The 20,105-nt window shown below is 41.1% G+C and overlaps 1 protein-coding gene across 2 annotated transcripts in view; it reads left to right on the plus strand.

Moving 5' to 3' along the window:
* Positions 1-20,105, plus strand: part of LOC141544528 (collagen alpha-4(VI) chain-like) — a 99,016-nt gene that overhangs the window by 13,500 nt on the left and 65,411 nt on the right. The window contains exons 2-9 of one of the 2 annotated variants that reach the window (XM_074270825.1): positions 299-387; positions 4,028-4,615; positions 6,053-6,640; positions 9,710-10,315; positions 13,508-14,131; positions 15,616-16,167; positions 16,559-17,116; positions 17,394-17,975. In XM_074270825.1, the coding sequence (XP_074126926.1) occupies positions 312-387; positions 4,028-4,615; positions 6,053-6,640; positions 9,710-10,315; positions 13,508-14,131; positions 15,616-16,167; positions 16,559-17,116; positions 17,394-17,975 (4,174 nt within the window). In that variant the 5' untranslated portion in view covers positions 299-311. The remainder of the gene's footprint in view (positions 1-298; positions 388-4,027; positions 4,616-6,052; positions 6,641-9,709; positions 10,316-13,507; positions 14,132-15,615; positions 16,168-16,558; positions 17,117-17,393; positions 17,976-20,105) is intronic. The other variant, XM_074270826.1, reaches the window with a different exon arrangement.

The following is a 20,105-nucleotide window of genomic DNA, read 5'->3' on the forward strand; positions in this document are numbered from 1 at the left end:
TGTTTATCTAGTTGCTGAATTCTGATTTTATACAGGCACAATTCTCTTGAAATATTTATTTTCTGTCCACTCATTTCAGTCTGTGATACTGGATTCCCACCTCTTAAACTCATTATTCTGTTTATGATGATTTCTTGGGAGAGATTTGAATTATAAAGGGCTTTTTGGAGTATTTAAAATCCTTTCCATGTTCGACTTACACCACTTGTTCTTAGCACTCTCAAAGTAATAATGCGTGATTGAAGGTTTTGCTGTTTTATTAGAAGACGTCTTAATCCTAATTTCTTTCTTTTTCTAGTCCCGGTGCTGGCATGGATGTGTTTCCACCCTTGCTTTGGGTCATTCTCTTGGCAGCTACCTTCTCCTCAGTCAAGCCACAGAGAAATGGTAATATATCTCTTCTGCTTTTGTTTATAGATGATAATTACATTGGTAATGTAGCATAGTTTTAGCAAAAAGCTAAAAAGGTGGCAGAAGAATCCACAAATAAAAAAATATGAAAAAAGTAATTTGAAAGGTAGGCTCATTTATGTGCATCTCACCGGGATCTTAGAAAATATTGGGGCTCAACACCTTTTATAAATGGGAAAACCAAGGCCCAAAGAGAGGCAGAAAAAGACCCAAGAACACAGATCTAACCAGAAGGGCTGGGTTCCAAATGAAGACTTTCAGATTCCAAAGCTAATACTCTTTTTCTTTTGCCTTCCATTCCTCTCATCTCTATAGCTATTCCCCAACTGAACTGTGGATATGTGATTTCATTTTTTAAAAAAACCTACGTGATAACTATTAAGGCAGAAATCAATATATATATTTGACGATTTTAATCAGCACAGAAAATATATTTTGAAGATATATTAATATACATTTTGTTTTATTTTGTTTGGCAGAACCACCCAGATAGGAGCAGTAGCTCTGTGATTCCTGATAAAAATTAATGGCTTTATCTATAGCTGGTGATACTTTTCCAATTTTCTCATTTTTATTTTAACAAAAGCTTTTGTAAGATAGAAAGCTAATTAAGAAAAGATTGTCTGCTCAACGGTAGTTTTTCATGGATACCTCACAGAGGTTTATGCATTTGAATACAGTAATGAGTTTTTGTTGGGAAAAAATAAGCTCTGTCCTAGCTAACTTAAAGCTATTTGAATTTTGAATTCATCTCTAACATGCCAATGAATGGGAGCTTTGGCTGTAATAGACTTTTTATAATTTAAAAATATGGCAAAATAAATTAAAAAGAGGGTTAGCTATTGGATAGAGTAGAGAAAGAAATGATGTCTAAAGATACAATATATCTCTTGATGTTTCCTAAATCCTTGTGCAAGATTGAACCGATTAATATTTGCCAAACAAGTTTTTTATGTACGGCCAAGGAATTTTTCTGATAACTGAGAATAAGAGCTAAGGAAGGGCTTGATAGTCTGTATTTTGTTTCTCTTTAAAAATGAGAACTCTAGATGGCCATTATGCTTGGAATTCTAGCTAATCACCAGGCTGGTATGTTCCTTCCTCCAGGCAGAAAGAAGGTAAAATTGGATTCCAATTGTAATCACTAATCCAATTCCATTTTCCATTTTCTCTTTTCTCATGAAGAAATTTGGCTTTGTGAACTGCTCCTAAAATCCATGGTTTCTGGCTGAAAATAGTTTCCTTGAATCATGGGCTTCCTATGTTAACTAATACAAATTGAAACTTTTCCTCCTTTTTATGTAAACCTTGCATTCTTCTCCCATGTTCTCTTTTTCTCGTAACCTTTAATGTTTAGGCTGCTCTTAATAGGAATATTTAATCTTAAGTAATTCCATGCTTCTGTTAGTGTGATAGGTTAGAGGGAATCTGGTATGGGAGCCAGAAAACCCCGACACATCTGTTCCTGGCTGGGTGACTCACTTATTTTCTTTGCTCTTCAGTGGAAATGACCCTGGTTTGGGAACCAGAGGACCCAGATTCCAACTGAGTTACTTTCCTTTCCTGAGGAATCAGAGGTGGGATTCAGACCCATGAGAGGAGCTTAGTTTCTCTTCTGTGAAATGAAGGTTGGGGTTAGCTATCCTGTGAGCTATATAGAGCACTGTGTAGCTCTACATCTTTTTATTATTTGTACCCCAGCACTGAGCATGGTACCGGGCACATAGTAGGCACTTAAATACTGTTTATTGGGCTGGCTAGATTTATGATCTTTTATCATTAAGATGAAAGGTGCTAGTAGAGATAACCTGGAATCCCCTGTCTCTCAGATTCCCTCTCTCTCTCATTCAATGCAATTTAACCACTGTAAAGTCTAAGTTCCAGGCACTCTTTCCAGACCCCAGGAACACAAAGACGAAATTGAAATAATCCATAACTTCAAGGATTTTACTTTCTACAAAGGGGAACAATAGAAATGTGTTTTGGTAAATGCATTAAAATTATTTTAGGGTTAGGATGGCAAGGAGTAACAACTGGAGGGATTTGGAAAGGCTTATTCTAGGGCAGGGGTTCTTAAACTACAGCCCATGGGCCAGATGCGGCCCGCTGTGGACATTTATGCAGCCCTCCTGGTTATGGCAAATGGACTGAGGGGCGGAGGCAGAGTGTGAGTTTTTGTTTTTACTATAGTCCGGCCCTCCCACAGTCTGAGGGATAGTGAACTGGCCCCTGTTTAAAAAATTTGAGGACCGCTGTTCTAGGAGGTCACTCTTCACCTGTGTATTGAAGGGCATCATCAAGTATTCCTACAAAATGGGGGTGAAGACTAAGAACATTCAGGGGCATGGTATGCCTTGCCCAGGGTCACAGTCTAGTTAGTGTCTGAGGCCAGATTTGAACTCAGAAAGAGGAGTCCTCTTGACTCTAGCCCTGATTCTCTACCCACTGCATCATCTAGCTGCCCCAAAGTGATATATAAGGGACAGTTTTTAGGATAATGACTTTAATTTTAATTAATTCTGATTCAGTTCATTCAATAAATATTGAATTGGATTGAATTGACTTTTATTATGTTTTTATTTTGAATTTTTATCACTTGGATCCAGTAGAATAATGTACCTTGTCAAAAGTTCTTTCTTGTTTTCCACCTATCTAAAAGTCTTTTCACGGGGAAAGTTGTCAAGAATAGAGGAGTGGATGTGTGTTTTCTGAGGACTTATCTAGATCAGTTCAGAAAGGCCACCTGAGGCTGGCCACAGAGAGAGGAAACTTTTGGTGACACGAATGGTTTTTTGGAGACAAATGAAGACTTTTAAAATGAATCTTTTGAAATCCACTTTTTAAAAATAATGGCTTTTTATTTTTCAGAATACATGCAAAGATAGTTTTCAATGTTCACCCTTGTGAAACCTTGTGTTCCCAATTTTTCTCTCTCCTCCCTTCCACCTTCCCCAGATAGCAAGAAATCCAAAGTAGATTAAACATGGGTGACACTAACTTTTGAAGACTATCTCTTAATTCACAGAAGCTGGTAATCTGTTAGTGAAGGGAATTCCTACATCAGTAGAGATGGGAATCCTTGAATTGTATCTTCTCACCAGTTCCCTGCCCATTTTGTCTATCTTGGGTGATAGTGATCCAGTTTGTGGTTTTATAGCTCCTGATCCTGATCAAATAATGCCCACAATTTGAATGACTTGGCAAGATAAAAGGAGGAGAAAGAAAAGACACAGGAATAAACCGGGGTTCAAACCCTGATCCGTGTGCCATTGGGCAGCTCACGTAACTCCCCTGGGCTCAGTTTCCCCATGTGGTGTGATGGCTGGCCCTGAGCTTGTCTGTGACAGGAGACCGCATTATTCTGATTTTGGACTGAGCCCATGCCAGGACGGTGTCTCTGTTTCTCTTGTCGCCCATCCTGGTCTGTGGCTTGCTGGCCTGGAGCAAGTAGGAGGGCGGTGTGGGGAGGCAGAGCCACAGATTGACTGGTGGCGGGGGAAGGTGAGGGATGGAGACAGGTTGATCCAGGCCACTTCTCTTTGGGGCCAGCCCATCTTGAATTCATTTATGCCCCTTTTTCCTGGCTTCCTTTAAAGTCCCGGCCTCTCCTTTCCAGTCTGTCGGGAGGCTGCAGCGGCGGACGTGGTGTTCCTGGTGGATTCCAGCGGAGGCCCAGAAAAATCCCGGGCAGTTCAAGATTTCTTGTCCGCGCTGGTGGACGGCCTCGATGTGGGCCAAGACAAAATCAGAGTGGGCCTGGTGCAGTCTGGCCCCGCTCCCAGCACGGAGTTTGCCCTCAGCACCTACCAGAGCAAGGAGGAGGTCTTGGGGCACATCCAGGCCTTGACGTTCCAACAGGGCGCTTTCTACGCGGGCCGGGCCTTGCGCTTAGTGCTCGAAGAGGCTGGCAGCCGGATGCGCCCGGGGGTCCCAAGGCTGGCTGTGCTGCTCACGGGAGCGCCCGCCCAGGATGACGTCCAGGGGCCAGCCAGGGCGGCCAGGAAGGCGGGCGTGCTGCTGTTCGTGGTGGGCCTCCCGGGGGCCGATCTCTCTGAGCTCCGGGGGATAGCCAGTGATCCCCAGGACAAGTTTATCTTCCAAGCAGCGGAGCTTCCTGCCCTAGGGGACCTTTCCCAAAGCGTGCTGCTGGCCCTCTGCGCCACAATCCTGGAGGCCACTCAGAGCGGCACCCAGGTCTCTCCAGGTAGTCCCTAGCTGTCGCCTTCTTTCTTCTTCCCTTCTTCCCTAATAGAGCATCCCAGCAGTACTTTTAGGTTTTCACAGGGTGTTATCTCTTATTTGGAGACTCAGATTTCATTGGACATGCATTCAGAAAACTTTAGTGAGCTCCCACTTTTGTGTAAAAGCACTTTGTGAGGGGCTGGGGGTGCTTTTTGGGAGCGTGGTCAGGGCTCTCCTGAGGGCTTGGGCTGGAAGGGCCCTTCTACTCTGACATTCTAGGGTTCGGGGATCCCGTACAAGGCTTTCACCAGAGAGTCTGTGAAATAGACTTAGCCGTGGCCAGGCTGCCCAGCTGATAGAATACTGGGCTTGAAGTCACCAAGACCTGAGTTCAAATTCTTCCTTCAGCATTTAGTAAGAAGCTTATAGGAGATAAGAGACAAGTACAGAAGTAACTGTGACTTAAGGGAAAGGGATTTTGTTGCTCAGGAGAGTGTCACAACTAGATGGGCAGTAGATAGAGCACAGGGCTTGGAAGGAGGAGACTCATTTCCCTGAGTTCAAATCCAGCCCCATTCACTTGCTAGCTGCGGGACCTTGGCCAAGGCACTTCACCCTGTCTGCCTCAGTTTCCTCATCTGTGAAATAAACTGGAGAAGGAAGTGGCAAACCATTCCAGAAACAACATAGCAACAACAGGAGAATTACATCAGAAGTGTGATGAGGTAGAGATCATTAAATGGGGCTGTGGGTGGAAGGAGATCAGGAGGGCTTCATGGAGGAGGCGGTGTCTGAGCTGGGTCTTGAAGAACTGGAGAGACATCAACAGAAATTCACTATAGATCATGAAACTGGCATAGATAACAGCCCTGGGGTAGAGCTGGAATAAGCATTTATTAAATGCCAGGTACTGTACTAAGTGTTTTACTCCTCACCACAGCTCTGGCAGGTAAGTGCTATTTTTAGCTCCACTTTACAGATGAGCAAACCAGAGGAGGTTAAGTGACATCCAGAATCACACAACTACTAAGTGTCTGAGGCTGGATTTGAATTCAGGTCCTCCTGACTCCAGGTTTAGCACTCTGTGCACTTGCCACTCAGCTGCCTCTAGGATGGGAGAAGGCAAGGGGAGAATGGAGGCAGGGGTGGGGGAATGGAACACAGTCCAGTTTAGCCAGATCATAATAGGAAGGGTCTTGTATGAGATGAGGCTGAATGGTAAGTTGGATCCAGATCATTTGTACTGTACACTGGGTCCTCATCCTAGAACAGAATTCATAGATTGCACGTTTGAGATTCATGACTTTGAGAAAATCTAATTTGCCCCCTTATTTTTATAGATATAGAAACTGAGGCAAAGAGATTAAGCCAGTTCAGAATCACACAGCCACTGAAACGTCAGGCTGAGAGTGTTCACTTTGTGTTTTTTCATTCCCCTTCCCCTTCTCTCCAACCCCAGCCTGCAGAAAAGCAGCCGTAGCTGACTTGGTCTTCTTGGTGGACAGCTCCACGAGTATAGGCCCGGACAACTTCCAGAAAGTGAAGAGCTTCCTCTACTCACTGGTTTCAGGCCTTGAGATCGGCAGGGACCAGGTGCGGGTTGGCTTGGCCCAGTTCAATGATAACATCTACCCGGCATTTCTGCTCAATCAGTTCCCTCTGAAGAGTGATGTGCTGGAGCAGATTCTAAATCTCCCTTACCGAACTGGAGGGACCCGAACCGGGAGTGCTTTGGACTTTCTCAGGACAACTTATTTCACTGAATCGGCGGGCAGCCGGGCCAAGGACAACGTCCCTCAGGTAGTGATCCTGGTCACGGACGGGGAGTCCAACGATGAGGTGGCCCAGGCGGCCACCAGGCTGAAGGAAGGAGGCGTGTCCATCTACGTGGTGGGAATCAATGTCCAGGATGTCCAGGAGCTGGAGACAATAGCTAGCAAGCCCTTAGAGAAGTTCCTTTTTAGCACAGAAAACTTCAACATCCTTGAGGGTCTCTCTGACAACATTCTTCCTACCCTGTGCTCAGCAGTTGAGAACCAGATGCAAGGTAATCATTTACCCTTTACTAGGCTGATTCCAGGCAAGAGATGAAATAGATGATATTTATCTTTGGGAACCTCAAGCTTCTTCATTCTCTCTCTTTCTCTCTCTTTCTCTCTCTCATTTTCTCTCTCCCCTCCCTCCCTCCCTCTCTCTCTCTCTTCTCTCTCTCTCTCTCTCATCTCTCTCTCTTCCTCGCCTCCCTCTCTCTCTCTCTCTCCCTCTCTCTCTCTCTCTCTCTCTCTCTCTCTCTCTCTCTCTCTCTCTCTCTCTCTCCCTCCTCCTCCCTCCCTCTCTCTCTCTCTCTCTCTCTCTCTCTCTCTCTCTCTCCTCTCTCTCTCTCTCTCTCTCTCTCTCTCTCCCTTCCTCCCTCCCTCCCTCCCTCTCTCTCTCTTCTCTCTCTCTTTCTCTCTTCTCTCTCTCTCTCTCTCTCTCTCTCTCTCCCTTCCTCCCTCCCTCTCTCTCTCTCATTCTCTCTCTCTCTCTTTCTCTCTCTCATTCTCTCTCTTCTCTCTCTCTTTCTCTCTTCTCTCTCTCTCTCTCTCTCTCTCTTCTCTCTCTCTCTCTCTCTCTCTCTCTCTCCTCTCTCTCTCTCTCTCTCTCTCCCTTCCTCCCTCCCTCCCTCCCTCTCTCTCTCTCTCTCTCTCTCTCTCTCTCTCTCTCTCTCTCTCTCTCTCTCTCCCTTCCTCCCTCCCTCTCTCTCTCTCATTCTCTCTCTCTCTCTTTCTCTCTCTCATTCTCTCTCTTCTCTCTCTCTCTTTCTCTCTTCTCTCTCTCTCTCTCTCTTCTCTCTCTCTCTCTCTCATCTCTCTCTCTCTCTCTCTCTCTCTCTCTCTCTCTCTCTCTCGCCCTGATTTGCTCTTTTTTTTTCATAAACTGATATCTAGCTCTTCATTCTTCCCACTTTTCAAACTTTCTATCACCCTGTGATCTATAAGAGTGATAATCAGTTTACCTAGGATCATAGTTTTAATTTATTTATTTTAAAGATAATTTTTATTTTTTCCCCAAATTTTAAAATTTTAATTTAAATCTTAAAAATTTAAAAAGTTCCAATTTTACATGTAAAACAATTTTTACATTTTTCTTTCAAATTTTGAGTTCCAAATTCTTTTCCTCCCTTCCCGTCCATTGAGAAGGCAAGCAATTCAACATAAATTGTATATGTATAGTCATACAAAACACATTTCTATGTAAGTCATGCTGTGAAAGAAGGCACAGACAAAAAAAAACCAAGAAAAATAAAGAAAAAGCATATTTTATCTACTGCTCTTTCTCTGGAGATAGACAATATCTTTCATCACAAATCCTTCAAAATTGTCTTGGATCATTGTATTGCTGAGAATAGTTAAATCATTCACAGTTGATCATCTTACAGTATTGCTGGTTACTGTATACAGTGTTCTCCTGATCTTATTCATTTCACTTTGCATCAGTTAGGGTCATAGATTTAGAGGCAGAAGGGACCTTAGAACCCAGTCCCCTTATTTTATAGATGAGGATACAGGATGAGAGAGGTTCAGTAACTAAAGCTCCAGAGAAACACAGTTAGTAAGTGTCAAGTTGGATTCCTGACTTCAGGCCTGGTACTCTGGGTACTATGGTACCACCCAGCTACCTAGGTTCTATAAAGGTAAAAATTAAAAGAGTCTCTGAACTCAAGGATGAAAAAGATGTTTTATATATATCTATATACATGCATATGTTACTAAAACTTAAAATTACATTAAGACTTTTAGGACAATATTATCTATCTATTCATCCTTCTAAATATACCTCTCTATCATCTGTCTGTCCATCCAGCTAGTTATCCATATCTCTCCTTTGCTCTCCTATCTTTTTTCCTCCTCTCCCTCCTCCTCTTCCTTCTTTTTCTTTTTCTGCTTCTTCTCTTCTTCCTCCTCCTTTCCCCTTTCTTCCTCCTTCTCTTTCTCTTCCTCCTCATCCCTTTCTTCCTCATCTTTCTCTTCCTTCTCCTCCTCTTCTTCCCTTTATTCTTCCTCTTTCTCTTCCTCCTCCTCTTCTTCCTATTCCTATTCCTTCTCCTTCTCATCTCTTCCTCTTCCTCTTTCTCTTCCTCCTTTCTGCCTATGTGACCTTAGCCAGCCACATATGTGTTCTAGGCGAACTAAGGCTGAACCAAGAGTCAAGAAACAAAAGACCAAGTTCAGATCATGTCTCTGTTCATTACTCCCTCTGTGAGAGGGAGTAGTTGCTAGATTTACTTAGCTCATCTGTGACATAAAGAGAGCTGGATTAAGAAGACTTTGGAGTTCTATTCAACTAGACATCTAAGATGATGCTCTCCATGCCTTTCTTTCCTCATTTGTAAAATGGGACTAATAAAAACATCTTCCTCTCAGGGTCATTGTGAGAATCCAATGAAACAATGCATATAAAGTATTTTGCAAACCTTACAGCTTTATCGATGTCTCTATTGGCTTTGGGAATAGTGTAGGTCCTGGCTCACGGGTGCATCACATCTTGTAGAATGGAGTTCTCCACTTATCCTGCCCCATTTTTAAATGTGATTGTTAGCTTAGGAGTGAGAATGAGAAACCCATTTGTCAGTCAGCTGTTTGAATTATGAATTCACCCATGGACTGTGTAAATAAAGCTTTTGATTTGGATCTTACAGTTGGTTATGGTTGTCCATAAAACTACTTGCTTGTTACAGAAACATTGAATCAGAACATTATAATGACTCCCCTCTGAGGTGGAGAGCTGATATAGTCACAAATGACCATCTCAAGATCTCAAGTGACCTCCCCTGTCAGGGACTCAGTTTCTTCATCTATAAAATGAAAGGGTTGAGCTGGATGGTCTCTGAGGTCCCCTTTCTGCTCAATAGCTATGATGGAATGTAAGCTCCTTGAGGGCAGGACTCTGTTTTATTTTTTATTTTGTATCCAAATAAGGAAACTGAGGTACAGGGCAAGAATAGTTTCCAATGCTCAAGTCTCTCTTCTTCCATCTGAATGACTCAGGAAAAATCATCCTTGTCTTTAGTTACTGTGAACAACATCTTTCACGTTTATTATGTTTTTTTTTCTCCCTCTTTTACCTCCCCTTCTAGCATTCACCAAATCCTATGCTGATGTGGTCTTCCTTGTGGATACCTCAAAGGGCACATCACCAGCCAGTTTCCATCGGATGAAAAGTTTTATTTTCAGAGTCATCGACATGTTGGAGATTGGGCGTGACAAGTACCAGATTGGGCTGGCCCAGTATGGTCACCAAGGTCATGTTGAGTTTTTGTTCAACACCTACCAGAAGCCAGATGAGATGATCACCCATATCCAGCAGAATTTCCTACTCCGAGGAGGTGCCAGGAGGACAGGGAATGCCCTTCAGTTCATACAGGAGAATTTTTTCCAGGAGAAGGCAGGGAGCCGGTTTCTCCAGGGCATCCCTCAGTATGCAGTGGTCATCACATCTGGGCAGTCTGAAGACTTGGTCTTGGAAGCTACTCAGAAGCTTAAGGCAAGGGGAGTGAAGATCATGACAGTTGGTATACAAAACTTTGATAGAAAAGAACTGGAGGTCATGGCAACTCCTTCCCTTGTCTTTGAGATTGAGGGACAAGACAGGCTCAGGGAGCTTCAGCAGGATGTCAGCCAGGTGTTGGAAAGCTCTGGCTGGTTGCGCTTCAGTTCTGAGATGGAGGAAGAAACCTTGGCAGGTACGGTGTGTTCTTTGGGGTAAAAGGAGAAGTTTATGTCCAGAGGGTCAAAGAGCTGATAGTAGGGAAGCTAAGAGATTTCTTTTGATTATTACTTTTACTTATTATTCTTTTACTTTTTAAGATGGAGCTGCCTTGCTTTTAGCAAAACCAATGCCATGATGCCTTGATTCACACATTCTCTGGGAAGGAGGACAGGGCCACACTTTTGAATCACACACGAACAAGTTTGGGAGGTTCTGTTGGCTATAGTTGTGAAGATTTTTTCTAACACTTAATGGCAAAGAGGGATTTAACTCCAAGATGGCAGAGGCATAGTCCATCTTACCTTGAGGTGAAGAGGGGTGAAAATAGTGTCCTGATTTCCAATGAGATGGGAATATACTGACAGAAAATCTTTATACTTTTTATGTCATTTCTTTCTTAGGCAATGAAGTTTCTAGTAATTGAGAGTATGATCTGAATACATTATCTATTGTATCGAGAAATGAAAAAATCTCTATGAATAAAAAAGATAAATTGGGGGATGATTATTCATTCTACTTTTATTTATCCATTTTAATTAATTTAAATCATTTAAGTTTTAAGAAGAGGATTCATAATGAATTTGATTTCTCCTTTACTACTATAAAAAGTGCTTAAAATAATTTTTTTATGTATAAATCCTTTTCTTCTTCTTTTGATCTTTTTGGGAAATAGACTCTGGATCAAAAGACATGCACAGTTTAATAACTTTTGGCTTAGTTCCAAATGACTTCCCAAAATAACTGGACAGTCGATAGCTCCATCAATAGTTTAGTACCTATTTTCTCACAGTTCCTCCAGTATTTGTCATTTTTTGGGCAGTCAGTTTTGACAATATGATGGAATCAGGTGGTATTTCAGAATTGTTTAATTCTATAATTATTAGTAATTTTCATTTTAAGAAAGGCATCATGGATTCCTGTGCTTTCCAGTGTTGTTTGTTTTAAAATATAAATGAGTATTGTATCTCATCAAAAGGGTTTTTTTGCATCATTATAGTATATGATCTTTGTGATATGTCTTTGCAGTCTCTTTGCTGATCTTTTTTGTCCCCATAGCATATGATGGTTGCTGATTTTAAATAGATGCTACTGATTATTTTAAGGAAAAGTCCATTTATTCCTATACTCTCTAGTGTTTTTAATAGGAATGGGTGTTGGATTTTATCAAATGCTTTCATATTTTTTATTTAAAATTTTTGCATAAGTGTTTACTATTGGTAAATTGGTCTTATAGTTTTCTTTTTCTATTTTGTCTGTTCTGGTTTAGATATCCAGTCTATATATTTGTGTCATAGATAGAAATTGCTTTTGTCATTTTTTTCCAAACAGTTTATATGGCATTAGATTGTTCTTTAAATGTTTGGGAGAATTCATTTATAGATTTAGCTAGTCCTGTTTATTTTTCTTTCCCACAGGGAATGCACTTATGGCTTGTTTCATTTACTTTTCCATTATAGTGTTATATATGTACTCAATTTGCTGTTCTATTATTCTAGGCAATTTATATTTTTGTAAATATTTATCTATTTATTTAGATCAGTTTTATTTACATATAAAATAGGAATATAGCTCCTAATAACTAATTTTTTCCTGATTGTGAATTTGCCCTTTTCATTTTTGATACTAGAAAATTTTTTTCTTCTTTTTAAAAATCAAATTAACTAATAGCTTATCTATTTTATTTTTTAAGCTTCTTATTTTATTTAATAATGAAATTTGTTTTTGCTTTCAATTTTGTTAATATTTCCTTTTATTTTTAGGTTTTCTGTTTTAATGTTTAAATGAAAGTTTTTAATTTGTTGTTTTCCTATCTTTTAAAAAGTTATATGCCCAATATATTGATCTACTCTTTTTCTCTTTTATTGATGAAACTGTTTAGAAATATAAATTTTACACTAAGTATTGCTTTGGTGGCATCCCAGAAATTTTGTCATATTGTCTCATTGATGTCATTATCTTTAATAAGATTATTTATTATTTCTGTGATTTATTCCTTGATCTACCCATGTAGAATTAAGTTATTTAGTTCCAATTAGTTTTTAATGTTTGCTTCAAAGTTGTTTATTTAATATAATTTTATTGTATTTTGGTTCATGAAAGATATACTTAATATTTCTATTTCCCCCTCCATTTGTTTATGAAGTTTTTGGTTCACTAATATAAGGTCATTTTTTGTGCATAGCTGAGACATAGATATACCCCTTTCTGTTTCCATTCATTGTTCTCCAGAGATCATCATATCTATCTTTTCTAAAATTTATTCAGGTCCTTAATTTCTTTTTTGTTTATTTTTTGGTTAGATTAATCTAGGTCTGAGAGGGGGTATATTGAGGTCCCTGGCATAATTTTAATGTCTATTTCTCCTTATAACTCATTTAACTTTTTCTTTAAGAATTTAGATGTTATATCATTTGGTACATATGTGTTTAGTGCTGATATTAATTCATTGTCTCTGGTACCTGTTAGCAAAATGTGCTTTTCTTGTTTATCACTTGTAATTACATCTGTTTTTGCTTTTATCTTGTCTGAAATCATGATCGTTACTCTTACATTTAAACATTAGTTGACATATTGTAGAGTCTGCTCCAGCTCAGTCTTTTAACTCTCTGTGTGTGTGTGCATGTTTATGTGTTTGTTTTTCTTTTTCAAGTGAGTTTCTTGTAAACAACATATGTTGGTCTCCATTCTGCTATCTGCTTCCATTATGTGGCTCTCATGCTCAGAAATAGGTGGGTCTGTTAGGTTGAGATCCTGGAAGCAAATTATCAGTAATAAGATAGCTATGAAGTGATAAAGACCTGGAATAAGAGGAAGAGGTGGACCTAAGGGACATTTTGAAAGAAGAACTTATAGACCTTGACAGTAGATTTTACTCAAGAAATGCAGTAAAAAAAGAAACTAGAAAGTCATATAAAGGAACATTCTTATTGATTTTCCAGATATTCAGACTCTGGATGAGTGGTGTGAATATGGTTCAGGGTTGAACATTTTAAAACCTACACATTGGTAGTGTATCACCTGTAGTTACCTTCCTTGCCTTAAAAGGAGCAAAAATTAGACCTGAATTCTAAACCATCAGCTTTGTGCCATGTGTTCTAAATCAGCACATGGAAAATATAGTAGTCATTAGAATTGTGACTGATCCTTTCTGGCTTTTTGCTTGTAGTGTGTACAAGTGCTTCCATGGCTGACATTGTGTTCCTTGTTGAGGCGTCAAGTGGAATGGGGTTGGAGAATTTCGAGCTGGCCATACAGTTCCTGGGGAGAACCATCCACTCTCTAAATATTGGCCCTGACAAGGTCAGAGTTGGCCTGGTACTTTACAGCGAGGAGCCGAGGCTTGAGTTTGGGCTGGACACGTTCCTGAGCAAATCAGAAATCTTGAGCCACTTGAACAAGTTGCCATTCATAGGTGGCCAGACCAAGACAGGAGCCGCTCTAGACTTCCTCAGGAACACTGTGTTCACTCAGCAGAGGGGTAGCCGGTCTAGACAAGGAGTTCAGCAGTTTGCTGTGGTCATTACAGGAGGCTCTTCTCAGGATAGGGTGGACAGGCCAGCTTCTCTCCTCCGGCGATCTGGGGTCACACTCATTGCCGTGGGCACCCAAAAAGCTTCAGGAAACGGTGACCTGGACAAAATAGCCTCCTATCCACCTCGGAAGTATGCTATCTACCTGGAATCATTCCTGCAGCTCTCAATGGTCAGGGACAAGATAAAGAAACGTTTGTGCACAGAGATTGTGCAGAAAACCTTTTCAGTTCCAGTGATGACTCGTACCCTGAAAGAAGGTAAGAAGCATTCCCCTATTCTTCTCTCTTCTTTCCTTCCTCCTTTCTTTTCTTCCTCCCTTTTCCCCTTTTCCTTTCCTTTCCTCTCTCTTCTTTCCTCCTTTTACACTCCCCTTTTCTGTTCCAAGTATCTCATATAATCCGTATAGTGTCATAGGTTGGGAGTTTTAAGGGACTTCAAAGGCCACTGAGTCCATGCCCTAATCCTACAGATGAGAAGACTGAGCCCCATGGAGGTAAGGGTGTCTTGGTCATATTTATACAGTAAGTGGCAGAGCTCAGCTCTGTACCAAGGCCCTTCGGCTCTTAAGCCATGGCTTTTCCGGTGTGCATCCTCTCCCTTAAAGAAGATTTTGAACTTTGCACTTTTTAGTTTTGTGAAGAACATACCTTGCTTCTGTGTGTATGTGCCTGAAGGATCTGTGATTGTCTCAGCACATGGGAGCTTCTGCTGCTCCTTCCCTGAATGCAGATCACAAGCCATCTAGGACTTGGTAACAGACCCTAGGTAATAGTCCCTTGGTAACAGACCCAGAGAAATTAGAAGTGGGCACATGTAAGGGAAGAGGCTAGAATCACAGAAAAAAACTGCCAGTAGACCACAGGCTGGAATTCTCTGTACTGCCTGGCCATAAGGGGCAGGCGTGATGCTCTGTGCAAGTGCAGCTGGCTTCTTGCTTCTTCTAGACAACGCTCACTCATGGGGGACCTCACTTAAAACAGGAGGCTCCCATTCTCACAAGGGCAGTGCCAGTCATGAAGGGACCTGCCTGGCTCATTGAGTCTGCAGAAAGGTGTGGCTCATAAGCACACCATTATCACTGTCAAGATCACTCATGTTTTTTTTTTTTTAATAGTTTTTATTTACCAGATATTTGCATGGGTAATTTTACAGCATTGACAACTGCCAAACCATTTATTCCAATTTTTCCCCTCCTTCCTCTCCCCCCCCCCCAATGGCAGGTTGACCAATACATGTTAAATATGTTAGAGTATAAATTAAATACAATATATGTATACATGAAGGTCACTCATGTTTTAAGGTTCACAGAGGTTTTTTTCTCAGAGTCCTCCTATAAGGGACAGAGAATGAAAATGCTCCTGTTCCATTAGGATGCCGTGTGGTGCAAACCTCTTGGGGCCTTCTGTAAGGTGAGGATCATCTCTGAGGTCCTTTCCAGCTTTAATCAGTTTTTCCCATTTTACAGATAAGTGCTCAGAGAGTGACTCACCCATGGCCATGGGGCTGGTTAATATGGGAATCAGGTGTCCGGCCTGATCCGGCTGCCTCTTCATCACCTCCTATGTGGAAAGTCTTAGACACAGAACTTAAGCAGGAATTGTTTCCTTTCTGTCCGTGTATCTCCAGCATTGAGCCTAATGACTGGAACTTGGTCCTTGTGGATGTATTTCTCTCTTAGGCTGTGCCTTTTAACCTCTCGGCAGGGAGTATTTTTACCTGTCTCTGTGTTCTCACTGACCAGGCTGTGTAAACACGGAGGAGGCCGACTTCTATTTCCTCATTGATGGATCAGGCAGCATAGTCCCTGAAGACTTCAAGGAGATGAAAACATTCATGGATGAGCTGATCAGCGTGTTCCATGTTGGTGCAGACCAAGTGCGCTTTGGGGTGGTCCAGTACTCAGACTACTCCCAGACCGAGTTCAACATCAGCCAGCACACCAGCGTGGCCCAGCTGAAGAGGGCCATTGGAAGCATCGAGCAGATGGAAGGTGGCACCCACACGGGAGATGCCCTGAGATTCATGAAACAACTTTTTTCAAGGGATGCCAGGGACGGAGTTCCTGGATTTCTCATCGTCATAACTGATGGGAAGTCCCAGGACCCAGTGGCCCAGGCTGCAGAGGAGCTGAGGCAGGAAAACATTACCATCTATGCCATTGGGGTCAAATCTGCTATCACCAAAGAGCTGGTGGAGATCTCTGGCTCAGAAAATAGGATGTTTTTTGTGAATGACTTTGGGTCCCTAAAGCATATTCAGGAAGAAGTCATCCGGGACATCTGCTTCTCAGAGGGTAAGGAAGATGAGGGCCCCAAATCAACTCTCACTCATCATCCACAACACTCCCATCTTCAATCTGGCCTACAGCTGGGGAAGTTAGGTCATCATGGAACATAGAATTAGGGTGCCCCATGGGTCATCAAGAAGAGCACATTTCACAGTCTTGTCTTATGTCCACTCAGACATAGCCACACAATGGTTTATTGGCTTGAGAAATGGTTGGACTGAGCCTTCTAAATCACAGTGGATTTTCATTTTTAGAAGAGCTGGTACATTTTCCACCTAAGTTGCCACATGTGGATGTTTTGGGGGAGGGATTTAGAGAGTGGGAGGTGGGAAAGGGGGCGAGTTCCACTAAATTCAGACATGAAATGTTCCTTTTTTTTTCTTCTACATTTTCTCAGTGTGTAAGGATATGAAAGCAGACATTCTTTTCTTGGTCGATGGCTCTGAGAGAGTCCGCTTTAAAGACTTTGACAAGATGAAGGAATTTGTGAAGCAGATGGTGAACCGGTCGGACATCGGCTCTGACAAAGTACGCATTGGGCTCTTGCAGTTCAGTTCAGTCCCCCAAGAGGAGTTCCAGCTTGACACTCACTTCTCTAAGACAGACATTCTTGGAGCCATTTCTGATATGGTACAAATGAAAGAAGACACCCTGCTGGGGAGCGCCCTTTCCTTCGCTTCTTCCTACTTTGATAGACCAAAGGGAGGAAGACCTAACGTACCCCAGTATTTAATCCTGATCATCGATGGGGAATCCAAGGATGCCATAAAAATGCCAGCCAAGGCCCTCAGAGATAAAGGAATCAAGATCTTTGCCATTGGAGCACATAAGGCCAACAACTTCCAGCTGCTGGAGGTCACAGGTGCCCAGGACAAGGTGTATTATGAGGAAAACTTCGACTCCCTCCTTTTCTTGGAAAAGGAGATATTTTTTAGGCTCTGCAACATAGAGGAGGGTGAGTGACAGCAAACCTCTGGTTTGTTTTAAAATTCACACATGAAACGTAGAGGGTATCTACTGGGTTTAATTAGATTGAAAAGTTCTCTTTAGTTCTGTGCCATAGGGGTGAGAGATAGTGAGTGGAGTGGGGACACTTTGCACTGAGCTCTTGTGTGATTAGGTACACATCACCCCATTTCCATATAGAAGCTCAAGGCATGACTGTGCAAGGTAGGCACCTACTTAGTGAATGAGTGAATGTGTGAGACTTTTCTCCTTTTCTTTTCTCGTAGCTTGCAAAAAGACAGAAGCTGCAGATATCCTATTCATGGTACATGCATCTAGTAGCACCTCCAACCAAGAGCTCATGGCCATTCACAGACTCATGGAAGCCATTGTCAATGACTCGCTTGTTGGAAAGAACAATGTGAGATTTGGAGCAATTTCCTATAGTGATAATTCAGAAGTACTCTTTTCACTGGATACCTACATTACCAAAGCTCAGATCAGGGAAGCCATTTTACACCTGAAGCCCAAGGTGGGGAAAGCCCACACAGCCACGGCTTTAAAGTTTGCGAAGGAAATGTTTGCCGAGATGCATGGAGGTCGCCCATCCATGGGTATCACCCAGATCTTGGTGCTCATTACCAACAGGCCAACTGAGCCTAAAGAAAGAGCGTACCTACGAAACTCAGCAGAGGCTCTGAAAGAAGCTGATATTAATGTCTTTGCCATTGGAATAAAAAGTGTCAAGCGACCAGAACTTCACACTATCACAAGATATCAAGATAGATCATTTGTGGTGCAGAGTTATGATGAACTTTATAATTTGCATGAAAAAGTGACTCATGTCATATGTAATGAATCAAAACCAAGTAAGTGAATCTTTTTTTTCTCAAAAAATAATTTGTTGGTAATGGGATTTTTTTTAATTCTAAGAATTGCCAAATTAACTATCACTTTCCCTCTTTGAACCTACTCATAACAACAACATAACTAAGAAAATAGTTGGATGAAGCATTTGAATCAAAAGCATGTACAACATTCTTCCAGTATTGATGCTTACTCTTTCCAAGAAGGAAATAACTTTCATTAAGCTTGGTTGATTTTAATTGCTTTGAGTTCATCTATCCTTTGGTAGTGCAACTGTTGCTTATATCATTGGATATATTTTCCCAGGATTCTGGGTTTTTTGTCCTGAATCAGTTCATTTGAGTCTTCTTATTTTCTCTGAATTCTTCATCTTTGCCATTTCTAATTATACAAAATATTACTTTGCATCCATACACCACTATTATTTTTAGGCAATCTTCACTTCATGGGCACATATTTTGTTCAGTGTTTAGACAACCAAAAAAAGTTAGTGAGCCTATTTTTTTTTCAAATACACAATTCTTCTCCAATAGCTTTTTCCATTGCATCTGATTTTTGTGTTTATTTAGATGGTCCAGCTTTATTAAATTACATTTCCTCATGTGCTTTAATGATATCTGGCCAATTTCTAATTTAGAAAGGATGCCATCCTCCTTTTTTGTCTCCTCACTTAGTAGTATTTCATTTTTTTCTATTTACATCTAAAGATAATTTAAAACATCTACTTTTTGATTTCCATTTTCTCCTCTTCCTTTTCCCTTCCTCAAGATGGCAAGCAATCTGATAGAGGTTATATCTTTACAATCACACTAAACATATTTCCATATTAGTGATGTTGTGAAAGAAGAATCAAAACAAAAGGGAAAAATCATGAGAAAGAAAAAATGAAAAAAGAAAAATATTTTGCTTTGCTCTGGATTGAGACTCCATAGTTCTTTCTCTGAATATGGATGGTAGTTTATAATGATTTATTTTATGATGAGTGTTTTTGCACTAGATCATTATATTGCTGAGAAGAGCAATGTCTGTCAAAGTTGATCATACACTTTTGCTGTTACTGTGTACAATGTTCTCATGGTTCTGCTCACTTCACTCAGAGATGCCATCATTCTTGTTGCTCTTTTATCCTATTTTGATTCTTCTTTGATTCTCTCAGGCCCCTCAGGGTCCTCACTGAGCCCATCCAGATTTCTGGAGATTAGGGATAGGGGCAGAACCATAGTTTTTAGTCCCCCATTCATAATACACTCTCACACTCACATTCACATACACATCCCTTACACACATCTTGTGCTTGCCTCCGGGAGCTACATGATGCTGGGCAGCATGCAATAACATAAACATCTGAATTAGATCATGGGGTTACAGGACAAGATGCTTGGGAGCCCCTCATTGCCATGTGGCAAAGCTGAAACCAAAGTCTTTACCAAAGGTTGTGCTGTGAGCAGAGCCAGAATTTGCTCTGGGTTCTTCTGCCTCCAAACCCAGTGCTCTTCGGAACAGTCAGGATGCCTTTCTAGTCAAATCAGCGCATGCATTTACCTAAATTGTTCTCAATGAGAATTGGAGGATTTAGCCGATCTGAAGCTTGGATGCACTTCCATATTTATGCTGGTACGTGAGAAGTTGTCTCATTCAGAGCTGTAGTAATGGAGCAGAGAGCCAGCCCCAGATCCAGGAAAAGGGGTTCAAGTCCTACCTTTAATACCTATTGACTGTGTGACCCTGGATAAGGGACTTAACCTCTCAGGGTAGTTCTCTCCTATTCTAAATTATAGAAAAGGGGCCACTTTGCATTGATAGAGCCCTGTGAGTTCTGTGTATCAATTGAAATCACTCATGTCTATCCCTCGCCTCCTTGGCTCTGTGCTACATTTTTCAGAATACACTCAGTTTTAACTTGTCTACAATCTCATTTCTTAAAAGACATATGACTTTAAAGACATAAATGTGTATTTTTGTTCATTTGATTGAATCAGACATATGACTTTAAAGACATAAATGTGTATTTTTGTTCATTTGAATGAATCACTTGGCTAGGGTTGGGAATAAGAGTAAAAACATCAAAGGAGAAAGACTTGGATAATGATCTTACTTCTCCAAACTTGTGTTTATTTGATTTTTTTTCCATT

The sequence above is a fragment of the Sminthopsis crassicaudata genome, chromosome 5, assembly GCF_048593235.1.
Source record: "Sminthopsis crassicaudata isolate SCR6 chromosome 5, ASM4859323v1, whole genome shotgun sequence".
Classification (NCBI taxonomy): Eukaryota; Metazoa; Chordata; class Mammalia; order Dasyuromorphia; family Dasyuridae; genus Sminthopsis; species Sminthopsis crassicaudata.